The sequence below is a fragment of the Rhinoderma darwinii genome, chromosome 4, assembly GCF_050947455.1.
Source record: "Rhinoderma darwinii isolate aRhiDar2 chromosome 4, aRhiDar2.hap1, whole genome shotgun sequence".
NCBI lineage: Eukaryota > Metazoa > Chordata > Amphibia > Anura > Rhinodermatidae > Rhinoderma > Rhinoderma darwinii.
Genome location: NC_134690.1, coordinates 378,134,366 through 378,153,739, shown reverse-complemented (window position 1 = coordinate 378,153,739; position 19,374 = coordinate 378,134,366). Strand labels below are relative to the sequence as shown.

General features: G+C 41.8%; 1 protein-coding gene across 2 annotated transcripts in view; it reads left to right on the top strand.

Annotated features, from left to right (window-relative positions):
- GTF2A1L (general transcription factor IIA subunit 1 like) overlaps positions 1–19,054 on the top strand; it is a 65,506-nt gene extending 46,452 nt beyond the window's left edge. The window contains exons 7-9 of one of the 2 annotated variants that reach the window (XM_075863193.1): positions 14,092–14,325; positions 17,862–17,885; positions 18,879–19,054. In XM_075863193.1, coding sequence (XP_075719308.1) covers positions 14,092–14,325; positions 17,862–17,885; positions 18,879–18,986 — 366 coding nt within the window. In that variant the 3' untranslated portion in view covers positions 18,987–19,054. Of the gene's footprint in view, positions 1–14,091; positions 14,326–17,861; positions 17,952–18,878 lie in introns of both variants that reach the window. The other variant, XM_075863192.1, reaches the window with a different exon arrangement.
- The last annotated feature ends 320 nt before the right edge of the window (positions 19,055–19,374 follow it).

Here is a 19,374-nt window from a genome sequence, read left to right as displayed (position 1 = left end):
GCTTAAATCCACCCCCCCCATGTACTTGTTATATTCGGACACGCTCACTGGTTTGTGCTTGTCCGATGTTGCCCCTCTTTCCCTCACTGCCACTGTTCCTGCGGTATGAATCGTGCTTAGCACATACACATCTTTGCGATCCCTGAACTTGACCGCCAGCAATTCTTCAGATGCATAAGCACAGGAGTCCCCCTTTACCATGCGCTTCCCCACTAATTGCTGTGGAAAACCAATTCTGTTTTTGCGCATGGTACCACATGCCCCAGTCCTTGCAGCATGCAAATGCCTAAACAGGGGCACACTCGAATAAAAATTATCACAGTACAGGTGGTACCCCTTGTGAAGCAGAGGCTGCATTATCTCCCACACGATCTTACTGCTGGTGGAAAGATCAGGGGGGCATCCAGGAACATTTATTGTGCGGTCCCGCCCTTCATAAATCCTGAAGGCGGTGGTATATCCTGACCCGCTTTCACACAATTTGTAGAGCTTAACGCCATATCTTGCCCTTTTGGAGGGGTGTAGAGTTGCAGAAATAAATTATTCAGGGAATTTATTAGCGGTCTTATTTTGAACAACCGATCCCGGTTTGCATCGGTACTTGGGGGGGCCTGTGCGTTGTCATTGAAGTGGAGGAACCTCATTATTGTCTCATAACGAGACCTGGGCATTACTGCAGAATATACTGGGGTGGCTTGGGCGGGTCTTGTTGACCAGTAAGACCTAATGGAGGGCTTTTTGACAATACCCATATTTAGGGTGAGCCCCAAAAAAATTTTTAATTCCTGCAAATTGGTGGGCGTCCAATCTCTGGCATGGGTGGATGAAGGTTTCTGCCTTATATATTGCGTGGCATATAAATTTGTTTCGTGGACAATCTGATTTAGGATGTCGTCCGTTATAAATAAATGGAAGTAATCCATTTGGACAAAATTTGTATTGTCCACGGTTATGCCAGGAGTGGCCGTAAATCCGTGGATTCTAGGCCCAAAAGATGGGGCAGGTGCCCATACAAGAGCCTGGACTGGAGGGACCAGGCTGTCCCGTGCTACAGCGCTACTTGGCCCTGCGCTTTCATGTTCTGCAGTTTCGACTGCATCAGGGACAACGTCCCCTGAAGATGAACCTGAAGTGACGCTGTCATCGTCACTGCCCAAAACAGGTTCCATCTCGGACGCCATCTCTGATGCGGTCTCCGACTCAGACCACAGCATGGCGTATGCCTCCTCGGCGCTAAACAACTTCCTCGCCATAACGTAACTAACACTAACACTAACTAAACAAATTTTTTTTTTTTTTTTTTTTTTTATAAAACACACAAACTAACTGCTATATATATCTACACTACCGCTAACAAAAAAATAAACCGCTATTGCTATATATATTATATATATGTGGATATATATATAATTATATACTCCCTACCTGCCTATTCTAATAGAATAAAAGAAAGAAAGGTAGATAGATAGAAAAAAAGATAGATGGATAGATAGATTGTATAGATAGATAGAAATCTATCTATACAGAGAATGTTTTAGAGTGTAACTGTATTTTTTTGTAACTGTAACTGTATTCTTCTGGCAGCAATTCTCCCGAGTCTCCTCTTCTCCTCAAACTGAAACAATGTTTGAGGAGAAGAAAAGAGGCAGGAGATTTACTGCCAGAAAAGTCAAAATAAAACAAATGTGGTCGCTGTGATAGGTTTTCACAGCGACCACATGATCAGGGCCATCAGATTGGTCCCTGATACTCTGCCCAGTGCCCAGAGCTTTTGGTAACAGCGTGGGCACAGGGCTGTGTGCACGCGATCACGTGCACACTGTTTTATAAGCAGGAATGCATGTGATCGCTGTGATTGGTTGTCACAGCGACCACATGTTCAGGGACCATCAGATTGGTCCCTGATACTCTGCCCAGTGCCCAGAGCTGTTGGTAACAGCGAGGGCACAGGGCTGTGTGCACGCGATCGCGTGCACACTGTTTTCTATGCAGAAATGCATGTGATCGCTGTGATTGGTTGTCACAGCGATCACATGTTCAGGGGCCAAAAGATTGACCCCTGACATTCTGCCCAGTGCCCATGGCTGTTAGCAACAGCCAGGGCATAGAGCTGTGTGCACGCGATCGCGCGTGCACAGTCTCTGAAGTGCGGCCGTATATATACTATACGCCGGACTTTAGAGACCCTGACCGCTGGCCGTATATTTACGGCCAGCGGTCGGGAACCTGTTAATATTATCGTTGTTGACAACACATCTGTCGACATGATGATAATTTATGGGGACGAGCGATCGTAGTTCTGAACGCTCGTCCCCATACATAGCTCCTTGTGACTAGAGCAAACATGCGCCGATCAACGAGATGTCTCGTCGATCGGCGCTCGTTCGGTGTAATAGGCCCTTTAACGTGTCCTTATGATATAATTAGCCTGGTGTAAATTATAATAAATTTGTTGGGCCACGGTGGTCACGCTCTTTCCCAGAGGTCACGCCCTTTTCTACAAAAGTGTTGTGGGTGGCACAAAAAGGACAAGTCACAATTTGGACAGCAAATTGTGACTTTTGGGCCCTTTTGTGACTTTTCTGGGTTGATTACCCCGAAGGTTTGCATGTGATTTATGACTGCTTTTTGGACATAACTTCTGTGGCAAGTCTCTTGACTTTATTACCTGCAGTACTACACAAAACTAGTAACCCTGCTGCATTGTATATCAACAAATTAGACAATGGTCCTACAATGTTAGAAAGTGGTTTCAAAACACTCCACACATATATTAAACCTACTCGAAAAAAATGGAATCCACACATGCATAATAAACCCAGTATTATGAATATACAATATACATTTTATTGGATGAGTTTAAAAAACAGAATGAAATAAGGGTATGGATGCAACTCTGGACCAGTTAAATACTTTTGTGTCAAAAAAGACAAAAGTATAGGTAGTAGGTATGATACCTTTATTGGCTAACCATAAAAGTTCTATATGCGGCTTTCAGAGCACAAAGGCTCCTTCTTCAGACGAGTTAACAAATGAATGACTTAGAAAAAACCACAACATTTAGACGTTACACAAATACAATTAGTACATGAAGTGATATATCATTAAGATAAGCCGGGCAATAAAATTGAGGTTATAGGGGTGATGACTTAGGAGTTAAAGAGGCTCTGTCACCACATTATAAGTGGCCTATATTGTACATGATGTGATCGGCGCTGTAATGTAGATTACAGCAGTGGTTTTTATTTAGTTATGACCTATATTCGCTTTATACTAATGAGTTTCTCAATGGACAACTGGGCGTGTTTTAGTTTTTGACCAAGTGGACATTGTGGAGAGGAGTGTATGACGCTGACCAATCAGCGTCAGACACTTCTTTCTCTTCATTTACACTGCACATAGCGATATAGCTATATCGCTATGTGCAGACGCATACACATACACTAACATTACTGCAGTGTCTTGATAATGAATATACATTACCTCCAGCCAGGACGTGATGTGTATTCAGTATCCTGACCACTTCTGTAGCGTCTGTGAGACCACAGCACAGCGAGATCTCGCTGTGAATGACCGCTTACAGCGTAATCTCGCGAGACTACGCCTGCTATGCTGTAAATCACAGAGACGCTACAGAAGTGGTCAGGATTCTGAATACACATCACGTCCTGGCTGGAGGTAATGTATATTCATTATCAGGACACTGCAGTAATGTTAGTGTTTGTATGTGACAGCACATAGCGATATAGCTATATCGCTATCTGCAGAGTAAATGAATAGAGAGAAGTGTATGACGCGGATTGGTCAGCATCATACACTCCTCTGTACAACGCCCACTTGGTCTGAAGTAAAAACACGCCTACTTGGGCATTAAGAAACTATTTAGCATAAAGCTAAAAATCGCTCCTAACGTGGTAAAAATAGATTGTTTTTCTAAATAAAAAACTCCTGTCACCTACATTATAGCGCCGATCACATTATGTAGGAGATAGGACACTTATAATGTGGTAACAGGGTCTCTTTAAGGAGCTATAGGGTGGTTATAGCTTCTTAAGCCTTGAAATGCAGCAGGAACTGAATGGGTTAAGATGCTGCCCGGGAGAACTGGACTCACAGTTACACACAGTAATAGTTTTTTTTTTTCTCTTCTGCTATGGGGGCAGGGCCTGTAACTATTTCACGATTCTGGGCAGTCAGTGCTGTGATCCTGTGTTATCTGCCTCCAGCTATATAATAGAGGTGTTACCTGTCATTGTAATCCTGCTCTGCAGATGCTTTAACACCTTAATGACCAAAGTATTTTGGCATTAACCAGTTAGTGACCGCCCATTAGTGTTTTTATGGCGGCCACTAACGGGCTTTATTCCGAAGCAATAGCCTTTTTACGGCGCTGCGTCTGAATAAATAAATAGAGCAGGGAGCCGTTAAATCTCCCTGCTCTCAGCTACCAGAGGTAGCTGAGGGCTGGGTGTATCCCTGCTCTAACTGGTGAGATCGAGATCAGTATCGATTGAAACCGTTGAACCCATCACATGCCACTCTCAATAGCGAGTGCCGCATCTGAGTGGTTTTGGAGAGAGGGAGGGAGCTCCTTCTCACCCCACAGCATCCTGCGTGTGATCGAAGAGTGCCGGTGTCTTCTATGGCAGCCGGGGGCCTAATAAAGGCCCCCAGGTCTGCCATTAGTTATGCCTACTAGGCTATGTCAGAGGCATGGACTAGCAGATGCCTGTCTGTTTTACACGGACAGGCAGTAATACACTTCAATACAGAAGTATTGCGGTGTATTTTAAAAGCGATCGGACGATCGCATATTGAAGTCCCCTAGTGGGACTACTAAAAAAGTTTAGTGAAAAAAAATTAATTAAAAACCCACTTTTTCCCCTTACAAAATGCTTTATTATTAAAAAAACAAAAAAAAGTTACACATATTCGGTATTGCTGTGTCCGTAACGACCCCAACTAGAAAGTTATTACATTATTTAATCCGCAAGGTGAACCCTGTAAAAAATAAAATAAAAAACAATGCAAAAGTTTGTTTTGTGTGAATCCTGCCTTAAAAAATTTTATAAAAATTGATCAAAAAGTCGCATCTACTCCAAAATGGTACCAATAAAAACTACAAGTCGTCCCGCAAAAAAAAAACTCTCGTACAACTGCATTGACGGAAAAATAAAAAGTGTTTTTACTGTGTAAAAGTAGTAAAACTCACAAATCTATATAAATTTGGTATTGTTGCAGTTGTAACAACCCGCTGAATAAAGTTGTGTTATTTATACCACACGGTAAACGGTGTAAATTTAGGATGCAAAAAAATGTGGCAAAATTACTGGGTTTTTTTCTGTCGTAAAAAAAAAAAGTTAAAAGTTAATCAGTAAATTATATGTGCCCCAAAATGGTGCTATTAAAAAAATAAAACTTGTCCCGCAAAAAACAAAAAAAAAAAAGTTAGAGCTCTTTGAATGAGACTGGAAAAACTTAAACAATAGCTTGGTCATTAAAGAGGCTCTGTCACCAGATTATAAGTGGCCTGTCTCCTACATAAGGAGATGGGCGCTATAATGTAGGTGACAGCAGTGCTTTTTATTTAGAAAAATTATCCATTTTCACCACGTTAGGAGCGATTTTTAGATTTATGCTAATGAGTTTCTTAATGCCCAAGTGGGAGTGTTTTACTTTAGACCAAGTGGGCGTTGTATAGAGGAGTGCATGACGCTGACCAATCAGTGACCAATCAGCGTCATACACTTCTCTCCATTCATTTAGTCAGCGCATAGTAACACTGCGTTATTCACTATGTGCTGAGTATATACTGACATATAAACGTTACTGAAGTGTTTAGACAGTGACACGACATTCCTTCCAGCCAGGACACGATGTCTATTCACAATCCCGGCACTTCGTTAACGTTTCTGTGCTACTTATAACAGAGCAAGAGTAATCTCGCGAGATCTCGCTGTAAATGACAGGTTACAATGAGATTACGCTTTGCTCTGCTGTAAATTCCAAACAAACGTTAACGAAGTGCAAAGTGCAGGGAGTTTCAAGGGTAGGGTGCATTTCTTGCCCACCTTCACGCCCCCCCCCCCCCCCATCCGTATGTCCTCCTGCATAATCTGGAGGGTCATTGATGTCAGGAGGTGCAATCCCTGGCCAGCACTTAGGCCGGGGACTTCGGTCCTGGGGAAGCCCTTTTGTCACTATTCACAGCGGCATTGAAAGGCTCTTGACAGAGTACTCGGCCAGAGTGTCTGAAGCAATCTGATGAGGTACTCTGGGACAGGAGAAGCACCTGACATCAATATCCATATGCTCCCATGTTAAAAAAACAAAACCTATACTGTTACATAGTTAGTACCGCTGAAAAAAGACACATGTCCATCAAGTTCAACCAAGGGAAGGGAAAAGGGAAGGAAAAATTTCTACACATAGGAGCTAATATTTTTTTGTTCTAGGAAATTATCTAACCCTTTTTTAAAGCCATCTACTGTCCCTGCTGTGACCAGCTCCTGCGGTAGGCTATTCCATAAATTCACCGTTCTTACTGTAAAGAAGCCTTGTCGCCTCTGCAGCTTGAACCTTTTTTTCTCCAGACGGAGGGAGTGCCCCCTTGTTTTTTGAGCGGGTTTTACAAGGAACAGGATATCACCATATTTTTTGTATGTGCCATTAATATATTTATATAAGTTAATCATGTCCCCCCTTAGTCGTCTTTTTTCAAGGCTAAATAGGTTTAATTCTTTCAATCTTTCCTCATAACTTAAATTCTCCATGCCCCTTATTAGCTTTGTTGCTCTTCTTTGTATTTTTTTCAACTCCAGGGCATCCTTTCTATGAACTGGAGCCCAGAACTGAACTGCATATTCTAGATGAGGCCTCACTAATGCTTTGTAAAGTGGCATTATTACATCCCTGTCCCGCGAGTCCATGCCTCTTTTAATACACGACAATATCCTGCTGGCCTTTGAAGCAGCTGATTGACACTGCATGCTGTTATTGAGTTTATGATTTACAAGTACACCCAGATCCTTCTCAACAAGTGAATCCGCCAGTGTAGCGCCCCCTAGGACATATGATGCATGCAGGTTGTTGGTACCCAGATGCATAACTTTACATTTATCTACATTAAACTTCATCTGCCAAGTGGACGCCCAAACACTTAGTTTGTTTAAATCTGCCTGTAATTCATGAACATCTTCCATAGTCTGAACTATATTACATAGCTTGGTGTCATCTGCAAAAATAGAAATCGTGCTATTAATCCCATCCTCTATATCATTAATAAATAAGTTGAATAATAGTGGTCCCAGCACTGAACCCTGGGGTACACCACTTATAACCGGTGACCATTCAGAGAAGGAATCATTGACCACAACTCTCTGGATACGGTCCTTGAGCCAATTCTCAATCCAATTACAAACTATATTTTCTAAACCTATAGTCCTTAATTTACCCATTAGGCGTCTATGGGGGACAGTGTCAAATGCCTTTGCAAAGTCCAAAAACACTAAATCCACAGCGGCCCCTCTGTCTAGACTTCTGCTCACCTCTTCATAAAAACAGATTAGGTTAGTTTGACAACTTCTGTCCTTAGTAAAACCGTGCTGGCTGTCACTTAAAATGCTATTTATTGTCACATAATCCTGTATATAGTCCCTCAATAGCCCCTCAAACATTTTCCCCACGATGGATGTTAAGCTTACTAGTCTATAATTACCCGGGGAAGACCTAGAGCCCTTTTTGAAAATAGGCACCACATTTGCCCTGCGCCAGTCCCTTGGCACTATACCAGTCACTAGAGATTCTCTGAATATTATGAAAAGGGGGACAGAAATAACTGAACTAAGCTCTTTAAGAATACAACCTTGGAGGCCCTTCCCTTCAGCTTGTAGCCTAGTTCTTTAAAATTATTCTTAAGGCTCCTCCACCTACCATTTATTCTGTCGTTGGTACCAACATGGACCACGACAGCTGGATCATCACCAGCCCCTAATAGCCAAGTGAATCTGGAGATCATAAGTCCTCTTGGTGATTTCATTTTGTTCAGTCAGTTTCAAGCTGGACAACTAATGGCTGAGACGACACAAAATCTGCACTGGTTTCCTGAGAACTGGGCTCCCAAGACTCGCTGTTTTCAGATGGCTCTAAACACCCATCCTGCGTTTTCATCTGCATCTCTGGCTTCTCTTCACCGACGGACGGTGGGTCATCGCTACCCTCATCCAACGCAGGCAGTTTATCTTCTTCCAATCTTTCTGCAATCCAAGACCTAATTTCATCAGCAGACATCCCAGTCTTATCACACAAATCATCAAGATCATCTTCATTCAAGGCTTGCCACTGCCGGTAGTAATCCAAAAGTGGTTTTAGGTACAGAGGTACTGTGCGGTGTACTTTTTCTTGAGGGATCACTCAGGACTGCATAGCATAGTCTACTACACTTAGTACATCCTTCACAAAAAAGGTACAACTACATATAGCTGCCTGATGGAGGCCTCCATCAGGCTAATAAAGCCCTATGGACACATTTAGCGTGTACTCTGGGTGCTTTCCCGATGTATGCACTAAACATAGGACATAAACACAAGGTGAATGAGGCTTAAGACAGCTACCTTTCCTGAGGCCGTTTCTCTGACTGTGAGCTAATTGTGTGGGTCTGACTGCTGAAAGTCCTAGTTATCAGGTGGTATTGCTGGGGGGAAGCGCCAAGTCGTCAAACTGTCTGTAGCCGCCTCCCCCCCCCCCCCATCCCTGACTCATAGAGGGTGTCTCATAGCAAGCTTTATCATGGCTGTATTACAAACCCATGTGTCGCTGTATTCTGCCTTTGAGGGACTGCATTACTTCCTTGAAGCAATGGGAAGAATATTTTCGTAATACACCATGCGAAAAAGTATTGGCGCTTTTTATTTTTTTTACATATTTTTTAAAAAATCTCACGGATTCCGTACAAATCTGTGAGTAAAGATCTTCTGTCACGCCTTGAAATCGCACTTGCAACGCTACAAGACACCTGTGTGATGCTCTGGGCTTCATAATCTCATTCTGTTTCGACGCACCTAGAAAAATGACAGTTTTGTAAAAGTGGGTGATTGGTAGTGGTGCTCCGAATACGAATGTTCTATAAAAGTGGGTGATTGGTAGTGGTGCTCCGAATACGACTGTTCTATAAAAGTGGGCGATTGGTAGTGGTGCTCCGAATAAGACTGTTCTATAAACGTGGGTGATTGGTAGTGGTGCTCCGAATAAGAATGTTCTATAAATGTGGGTGATTGGTAGTGCTGCTCCGAATAAGACTGTTCTATAAAAGTGGGTGATTGGTAGTGGTGCTCCGAATACGACTGTTCTATAAAAGTGGGTGATTGGTAGTGGTGCTCCGAATACGACTGTTCTATAAAAGTGGGTAATTGGTAGTGGTGCTCCGAATACGACTGTTCTATAAAAGTGGGTGATTGGTAGTGGTGCTCCGAATAAGACTGTTCTATAAAAGTGGGTGATTGGTAGTGGTGCTCCGAATAAGAATGTTCTATAAAAGTGGGCGATTGGTAGTGGTGCTCCGAATACGACTGTTCTATAAAAGTGGGTGATTGGTAGTGGTGCTCAGAATAAGACTGTTCTATAATAGTGGGTGATTGGTAGTGGTGCTCCGAATACGACTGTTCTATAAAAGTGGGCGATTGGTAGTGGTGCTCCGAATACGACTGTTCTATAAAAGTGGGTGATTGGTAGTGGTGCTCAGAATAAGACTGTTCTATAATAGTGGGCGATTGGTAGTGGTGCTCCGAATACGACTGTTCTATAAAAGTGGGTGATTGGTAGTGGTGCTCCGAATAAGACTGTTCTATAAAAGTGGGTGATTGGTAGTGGTGCTCCGAATAAGACTGTTCTATAAAAGTGGGCGATTGGTAGTGGTGCTCCGAATAAGACTGTTCTATAAACGTGGGTGATTGGTAGTGGTGCTACGAATAAGAATGTTCTATAAAAATGGGTGATTGGTAGTGGTGCTCCGAATAAGACTGTTCTATAATAGTGGGTGATTGGTAGTGGTGCTCCGAATAAGACTGTTCTATAAAAGTGGGTGATTGGTAGTGGTGCTCCGAATAAGACTGTTCTATAAAAGTGGGTGATTGGTAGTGGTGCTCCGAATAAGACTGTTCTATAAAAGTGGGTAATTGGTAGTGGTGCTCCGAATACGAATGTTCTATAAAAGTGGGTGATTGGTAGCGGTGCTCCGAATAAGACTGTTCTATAAAAGTGGGTAATTGGTAGTGGTGCTCCGAATACGACTGTTCTATAAAAGTGGGTGATTGGTAGCGGTGCTCCGAATAAGACTGTTCTATAAAAGTGGGTGATTGGTAGTGGTGCTCCGAATAAGAATGTTCTATAAAAGTGGGCGATTGGTAGTGGTGCTCCGAATACGACTGTTCTATAAAAGTGGGTGATTGGTAGTGGTGCTCAGAATAAGACTGTTCTATAATAGTGGGCGATTGGTAGTGGTGCTCCGAATACGACTGTTCTATAAAAGTGGGTGATTGGTAGTGGTGCTCCGAATAAGACTGTGCTATAAAAGTGGGTGATTGGTAGTGGTGCTCCGAATAAGACTGTTCTATAAAAGTGGGTGATTGGTAGTGGTGCTCCGAATACGACTGTTCTATAAAAGTGGGTGATTGGTAGTGGTGCTCCGAATACGACTGTTCTATAAAAGTGGGCGATTGGTAGTGGTGCTCCGAATAAGACTGTTCTATAAACGTGGGCGATTGGTAGTGGTGCTCCGAATAAGAATGTTCTATAAAAGTGGGTGATTGGTAGTGGTGCTCCGAATAAGACTGTTCTATAATAGTGGATGATTGGTAGTGGTGCTCCGAATAAGGCTGTTCTATAAAAGTGGGTGATTGGTAGTGGTGCTCCGAATAAGACTGTTCTATAAAAGTGGGTAATTGGTGGTGCTCCGAATACGACTGTTCTATAAAAGTGGGCGATTGGTAGTGGTGCTCCGAATACGACTGTTCTATAAAAGTGGGCGATTGGTAGTGGTGCTCAGAATAAGACTGTTCTATAATAGTGGGCGATTGGTAGTGGTGCTCAGAATAAGACTGTTCTATAATAGTGGGCGATTGGTAGTGGTGCTCCGAATACGACTGTTCTATAAAAGTGGGCGATTGGTAGTGGTGCTCCGAATACGACTGTTCTATAAAAGTGGGCGATTGGTAGTGGTGCTCAGAATAAGACTGTTCTATAATAGTGGGCGATTGGTAGTGGTGCTCCGAATACGACTGTTCTATAAAAGTGGGTGATTGGTAGTGGTGCTCCGAATAAGACTGTTCTATAAAAGTGGGTGATTGGTAGTGGTGCTCCGAATAAGACTGTTCTATAAAAGTGGGTGATTGGTAGTAGTGCTCCGAATAAGACTGTTCTATAAAAGTGGGCGATTGGTAGTGGTGCTCCGAATACGACTGTTCTATAAACGTGGGCGATTGGTAGTGGTGCTCCGAATAAGACTGTTCTATAAAAGTGGGCGATTGGTAGTGGTGCTCCGAATACGACTGTTCTATAAAAGTGGGCGATTGGTAGTGGTGCTCCGAATACGACTGTTCTATAAAAGTGATTTAAAGCTTAATGAAAGTTCGATCATGTGACTACATCCTCGAGCACTTTCTATCTATATAATACAAGGTGCGTTTATTATTCACAGTTTATTACGTTTCAAGCTGTAATACAATATTTAAGCCACGTGCCTTTTAGTATATTTCTGCACCAAACCATTCCGTAGTTTGCTGATACGTCTACGCTAAGATCCATGTATTCAGTGATGCAGACTTAAACCCAAGCTGACAACTCTCCATGTAAATTGGTTTTTAGAAGCTTTTGAGAAATGAGTCTGTAAAAATATATTGATTTTATTTTGTTTGCCTTTTTGTGGATCTGCAAGTATCCTTAAGGACCCTTTATTTTCACCGTTTGCAGTTTGTTGGTTTGAGAAATTGGAATAAGATGTCCCAGTGGCTGTAAAAGGCCCATTAATAGGACACGTGGATTAAATCTGTAAGGATTGCCGTCTTAGAACCTGAAATGTTTTCAAATACTTTTCTTCATAGAACAATGTATTTCAAAAGAGGACATTTAAGAGACAATGTACAGTTTCAATATGTGTGATGAGTATGTTACATACATAAAGACTATGATTAACCAGGACCTATTTGTACTATTCTGATTTTTTTTGTGAAATAGTTAATGCTACAGGTTGTGAGATGGCGCCAAATTCAGCATTCTACTGAACATTCAGTCCACATGAAGGCTTAAACGCAAATGATGTCTAAGGGTATGTTCACACGCTTATCAAAAAACGTCTGAAAATACCAAGCTGTTTTCAAGGGAAAATCGCTCCTGATTTTCAGACTTTTAAGCCACTTGCGTTTTTTGCGGCGTTTTTTTTTACGGCCGTTTTTGGAGCGGTTTTCAGAGTCTATGAAAAACGGCTGAAGAAGTGACCTGAAAAAAAAAAGCCTGTCGGAACAGAACGCCGTTTTTCCCATTGAAATCAATGGGCAGATGTTTGGAGGCGTTCTCCTTCCGATCGGCCGAAAATAGCCCGTTTGAACATACCCTAAGGCCTCATGCCCACGTCAGTATTCTGGTCAACATTTTGCTTGTGTTTGGAAGCCAAAACCAGGAGTGGAACATAAACAGAGAAAACCTATAATGGAAATTTTGCACCTCCATGTTTTGGACCCACTCCTGGTTTTGGCTTCAGAATACTGACATGTGCATGAGGCCTAAGATCTCGTTCACACGCCATTACACGGTCAGTATTTTGCTTCAGTTTTTGCAAGCCAAAACCTAAAACGGTTCCGAAACATGGAAGAGGTGCAAATCTTCCCATTATACTTCTTCTATGCTTAGGTTCCATATCTGGTTTTAGCTAAAGCAAAATACTGTAATACACCAGTGTGAAAGTGGCCTTACAATGCTTCACTCAAAGCTTTTGTTGTTTTGCCATTCGTACGCCACCTTTCGTTTTGATATTGACTAATTTTAGGACTTTGAGACACGGTCAGTTTTAGCCTTCAGGACCCAAGGAATTGTTTTGTTTTTGCCTTTCCACACTTATGGGGGGGGATACCAATTTTTTTTTATCCAATTAATATTTAGTTAAATATTTAATGCATTTGTTTTTATTTTTCAGTTTTGGTTTCTCTTTAAAAGGTTAGTCATTTCATAAAACTATTGACATGTCATAGTGACATCTCAGAAGTTTTAATCGGGTGCGGAGATCCCCACAGCTCTCCTTGGCAGGGTTTGCTAAAGACTGGAACATTGAAGTCTATGAGCCCGTCTTCAGCTAACCCCATGTCTCTGAGTAGCCGAAGTGATTCCGTTACAACCGAAAAGGCACTGCGCTCGGTTGAGCGCTTTTGCCTCTTCTTTTCAGCTTTCTGTGGGGGTCTCATCACCCAGACCTCAACTGATCAAAACTTCTGATATGTCAGTATGACGTGTCAAAAGTTTTATTAAATTGCAATTACTCTTTAAAGACATTTTGTTTTTTAATTTCTTTTCTTTTTCTTGATATATATACATATGCTGGAATATTACCCTATGTATGGTAAATACACAGGCAGTTGTTAGGGCTTCCATTAATCTGCTCTATACAATTTTATGCTGCGGTCAGCGTTAACCATTTAATCGCTTCTATTCTGTGGTTGAGACCAGAGTTTTCTTTAAGCTCCAGCTTTAGAGCGAATTTGATTGACAGTCGCACTCCCGATCCTGTGCTCGCAAGCTGCCACCACTGCAATAGTATGGAAAGTTACTGCCCACTGCATTCCCTGCCACCGGTTCTGCAGGTAGTGACATAATGTCCATTCAGACGTCGCATCACATGACCATAGCAGCTAATCATTGACCATGTATCCACAGGACCGTTATGTGATATGATATCTCAATGACCGTGATGGCACTACCCAGAGCACCGGCAAGGGAAGCAGCGGCCTGTGGCGGTTGAAACCGTATTACAGATTAGATAATGTGATCGATATACAGATATAGTAATAAGATTACAGGTACCGTAATCTGCTGTTTTTTCATTCCTAGTTTTCTACTCCGGAGAATCAGATCCTTACAAATGATATCATTCAAGTGGATGGAACAGGGGATACATCATCTGATGAAGAGTTAGGAACAGTGAGAGATGTTGATGAGAATGAGTTTCTTGGGATTATTGACACTGAAGATCTGAAGGCGCTGGAAGAGGAAGATTCCGGATCTAATGGTTCCACTAGCAACAGTAGTGATGATGAGGATCCAGAGATTGATGTGATTGAGGAGGTAGAGTACACAGACTATACAGGATTTATGCATAGTCTGTAACCATGGGGATACATAGGTCTGCATCGGAGCTGTAGACATAATGGGAGGAATATATTAAGACTGGCGGTTCATATGCCAGTCTTAAAGGAAACCTGTCCGCAGGTCTCGAAACTGGTGACCGCGCGATATAAGGGAAGGCATTTTAAACTTACCTTCTTTCTCGGCCATGCAAGTTGCATGACATAGAAAATTATGAACCCCCCTCCTCCAATGCACCGTTGGCACTGAGGCAGGGCTTGATGTGTAAGTTCTCTTGCACTGCACGCTACAAGCCCCGCCCTTCTACTCTGAGTGGCAGCTTTAGAGGTCTCCGGATTGTCTTCTAGAGCCATCACTCAGAGTGGAGAGTGGCACTTGAGACCGCTGTGCCAGGGGAATTAAATCTTGTTTTAAGGTAAGTTTAAAATTTGGCCGAACGACTGCCAAAATTATGTCACTGCGGCCGTGTACCATCTATTCTACCCCTGTGATCGGGTGTACTGTAAAGTAAACAATAAGTATACTCACTGCTCCACTTTTCCTTTCCATGTTCCCTCAGGCTCCCTCTGCATACTGCGGCTCATACAAGGTACTAATGCTGTGCAGCGTCAGGGCCTTATATGTGACACAGTACTCAACATAATCAGAGCTGCGTCGTCATCGTCTTGACTCCGGACCTTGTATGAGCCGCAGCATGCAAAGGGAGTCTAAGGAGAAAAGAGATGAGGTGAGCATTTTTTTGTAATATATTATTCTCCAATAAGGGGAGGCATGGTACTTTGCTATGCCCCATAGAGTGAAATCTATTCGCTGGTGTAGACTTCCACTATAATCTACGCGCTGGTGTAGACTTCCACTATAATCTACGCGCTGGTGTAGCCTTCCACTATAGTTTACGCCAGTGTTGTGGCGTAAATTATAATTTGTGGGACTGCTGTGGCCCGGCCCCATTAGGAAGCCATGCCCTTATTCACAAAAGCGGAAAGGCAGCGTAAAAAGGCCAAGTGTCGCATTCTGCGTTGCAAATTTGGGTCCTTTTGCAAATTTTTTATACGTACAAAAGTTGATAAATTCCCTCCATGATGATTTAAAAAGTTGCTTTATTTTTAATGAATTGGAGCAATTGTCGTTATTCCATAATTATAGACCTGGTCTCTTACGTTAGTGGGGAGCGCGGGTCTTTTTATTCTCCCACAAAGCTGGAAGCAGCCAAGTGATTAATCCTTTATTTTGCACAGCCAAAACGCTTGTATTTTTAGCAACCACTGGTGAAGTATTAGCCCGGAGCATTATTTTATTTTAGTAACTTATTCATCATTTTTACTTTTTAATGCCATTATGCGGCCTCTTCCACATGAGGAGATTGTTTCCCCTTTTCTTACCTCTCCTCGAAGTGTTTAATTATTATTAATTATGCAGCGACCGATTTCTCCAGTTCTTTTTCATCTATAATATAACTACAGGGTACTAACGTTTAATATGTGTTTTATTTGATTTAAAGTAGCACTTCTAATGCTTTTCATTTATCTGATTCTTTTACAGCCGATTTCTGTCATGCTAACACGTCTTAAGGAATCAATTAATCTTATTGATTTTATTGTGCTGGATAAGTGTCCGTTTAATAAAGGGCCCAACTGTCTCCGTCTGTTGCAAAATGTTTTTCTCCTCATGGTTGCTAAATCCTCATTTGCGTTTCGAGTTGTCGCACAGTATAAATGACTGGCTATGTTTAGTGAGATGTAATAAATTGTTCAGACACCTGTCTGGTATGAAGAAATGTTCTAAAATGATCGAAAGAAAGATCAACCTGTTATACAAACAACACGATAACATAATTCTGGGAGTCCGTAGTCTAATGTCAAATTCCATAGAAATGGTTATTACGTTTGCTGTGTATTAGATGCTCCTCCCGTAACTTTATAAGAAACCTTTTTTCGATCATTTGTACCTCCATAACCTATTATTTCACTAAATATATGCTATATAAGTGCAAAAACATACGAACCCTAGCTTAATACTATGTACTAATAAACTATAATGTAGTTGAACTTTTAGGTATGCAGTAATAGCTGCAACCAATACAAATATTATGGCTGCAAAATAACATCAAAATATTTAATATAGTGAATCATTAAAATTTTTAAAGGAAATGTATAATATTAATTATGGGGTAATTTATTAGATTTAAAGAGTGACTGCACTTTAAAAAACTTTTTGATATACCAGAGTTGAGCTCTCTGTACCTACGACTAAATTGGCCCCCCTTATTAGGCTAAATAAGTGCTTACATAGACGTTCTGTATGAGCCGTCTTCAGCCTAGCAAGGAGCGCCGATCACAGCCGAAGGTGTAAGATGCTCATCTGAGCGCTCCAACAGCTTCGTGTTAGCGACGGAGGGGGGGGGGGGGGTGTCTAGTCACCTGGGCCCCCACCGATCTAAACTTCTATGTCCCTGTACTTTCAAAAAACTTTTGATATGTCATAGTTACTCTTTAAAGAGGCATTCCCAACTTAGATATTTAATGCATATCCTGTCGATATGTTATGTGTTTGATAGATGCAGGTCCCAGCCGTACAAGGCATTTCAAAACTGTCCCATTCAATTGAAATCGGGGATCTGTCGGGCGAGTAGTGCCTCCTTTTTCCTCTTCCTCCTCTTTTTCCTCTTCCTCCTCTTTTTCCTCTTCTTCTTCCTCCTCTTCATCTTCCTCCTCTTCATCTTCCTCCTCTTCATCTTCCTCCTCTTCATCTTCCTCCTCTTCATCTTCCTCCTCTTCCTCCTCCCCTTCATCTTCCTCCTCTTCCTCCTCCCTTTCTTCTTCCTCCTCTTCCTCTTCCTCCTGCCACTTGTTCTATTAACTCGATAAACCCCTTTGATCCTATGGCGATGTTGTGGCATGACTGGACGACGGCTGTGCACATAAGTCGTCCCAGAAATATTGATGAACTGAGACACATTTCTCACTGCAAATGGTCCAAAATTCCTCTTCCACATTGTGCAAATCTTATTTTTAGCTATAGGAAATGTTTGGTGGAGGTGATTTGTACTAAAGGGGGATCTACAGGTTAATAAATGCAATGGTTCACTTGCTAGTTCTCCCTGTACTGTAGATGTCTACTCCATGTGCTCAAGAAAAGACATGAATAATACAACGGTTTGTTATTACTTTAGTTAGATTTAGTTTGTCTATAATTGTGACAGAATCTCACCCCATTGTATTAGTAATCAATGCAGCAATCCAGATAATGCCAAAGGGTTCACTTACTTTTTCTTTTAAGTGAATGTTTGATTTTTATTGATATTTTTCCCAAATAGGGTGATCCTGAGGCTTCACAGTGACTCGCTAGCCACACAGCAAATCCTTAGCCTAATGAATGTTAGTTGATAAGCCGTGAATTTTTGTATTTATTATGACCTGTTATGTGATACGTTGAGATTGTTGTTGTTTAGGTTTGAGTTTTGCATGGAATAATTCTGATAATCTAGTTTTGATTTCTCTTTTTTTTCTTTCTAGGATCCTTTAAATTCTGGAGATGACGTGAGTGAGCAGGAGGTCCCAGACCTTTTTGACACTGATAACGTTATAGTTTGTCAGTATGACAAGGTATTCCAGCTGATCAATTACCAACTTTCTCTAGGCAGCTTTAGGCTACATTGACACGTGAATCTGGTCCATGTGTGTTGCGTTATGTATCCGTGTGCTCTACGAGGGGCATGCGTTAGTCACGCACTCGCAAAGCACATCCTTTTTTTTTTCAATCGAATTGATGAGCAAATCACGCATCGCACCCAGATGTGTAGCCGAGTGCGGTGCGTTGTTTTCATGCACCCATTGACTTCAGTGGGTGTGTAGGTGCGTGAAAACGCAGCAACATAGCACATGCAGTGAGTTTCACGCAGCGGACTCTCGCTGCGTGAAAACTCATGCATGTGTGAACGGCCCCATTGAAATCAATGGGTCCGTGTGTTGTGCATGATTTCCATGCGCAGCACACGGACGCTGTTCACGTTCGTGTGAATGAGCCCTTATAGATCAAGTGCTGCCATTGATATGTGATATGCCAACAAAGTCTAAGATGAGACCACCACTAATTGAATCACATAGGCTTGGCTTGTATATAAGGGACTGTCTGCCCTGCACATGTCCGTTACTATCCTATCGGTAGAGTGGTCCTCCAAGCTCGTAGATGACACAACATGAATGTACCAGAGGGGCATCAGGGCTATTGTATCCGTTACATGAAACACTTTTCTTGCTCTGTGCACAGATTCCCTTTCTCACTTTTTTTTTCCCTTGCTGCAAATGCTTTTCCTCAGTATTTCTCATTTTCATGAGAGTCAAAATAAAAAATAAATATGGGATTCAGCAGCCAAAATATGTAGAGAGTGTTAGGATGTTTGCTTGATACAACAAGGCGATAAACTGAACATCTTTCGATAACAGATTAACCTTTTTTTTCCTGCAAGAACTGACAAACCCAGATTACTTCCAGAGCAAATGTTCTTGTGTAACTTCAATTTGCTTTTCCAGATCCACAGAAGCAAAAATAAGTGGAAGTTCTACTTAAAAGATGGAGTCATGTGCTTTGGAGGAAAAGACTATATTTTTTCAAAAGCCATCGGAGAGGCAGAATGGTGAATTACAGCTCAATGTGGATGAAGCGCCCATCACAATGCTTTATTTCAATAAATAATCTTTTGTCTACATCTCTCTTGGAAGTTTTGTTCAGCAAAAAAGGGTATTAACCCATACATGGCCAATTTTGATTTTCTTCTCCGATTTGAGAATTTGACCTATGTGAGCTGCCATATATAAAAAAAAATTCTGTTTTGAAATTGGTGGATCAGCGTTATTTCATATGAACATGCACCCTTGAAGCCTTTTTATTTTTTAATCTCTATAGTCCCAACGTTTTTCGGCAATTCTTCATAATGGTTGCACCACCAATCTCCAAATCCTCTATATAGCCATAGAGTTAAATAATATTTGCTTAGAAGCTTACTGCATACAATTTTTATATTGCGTT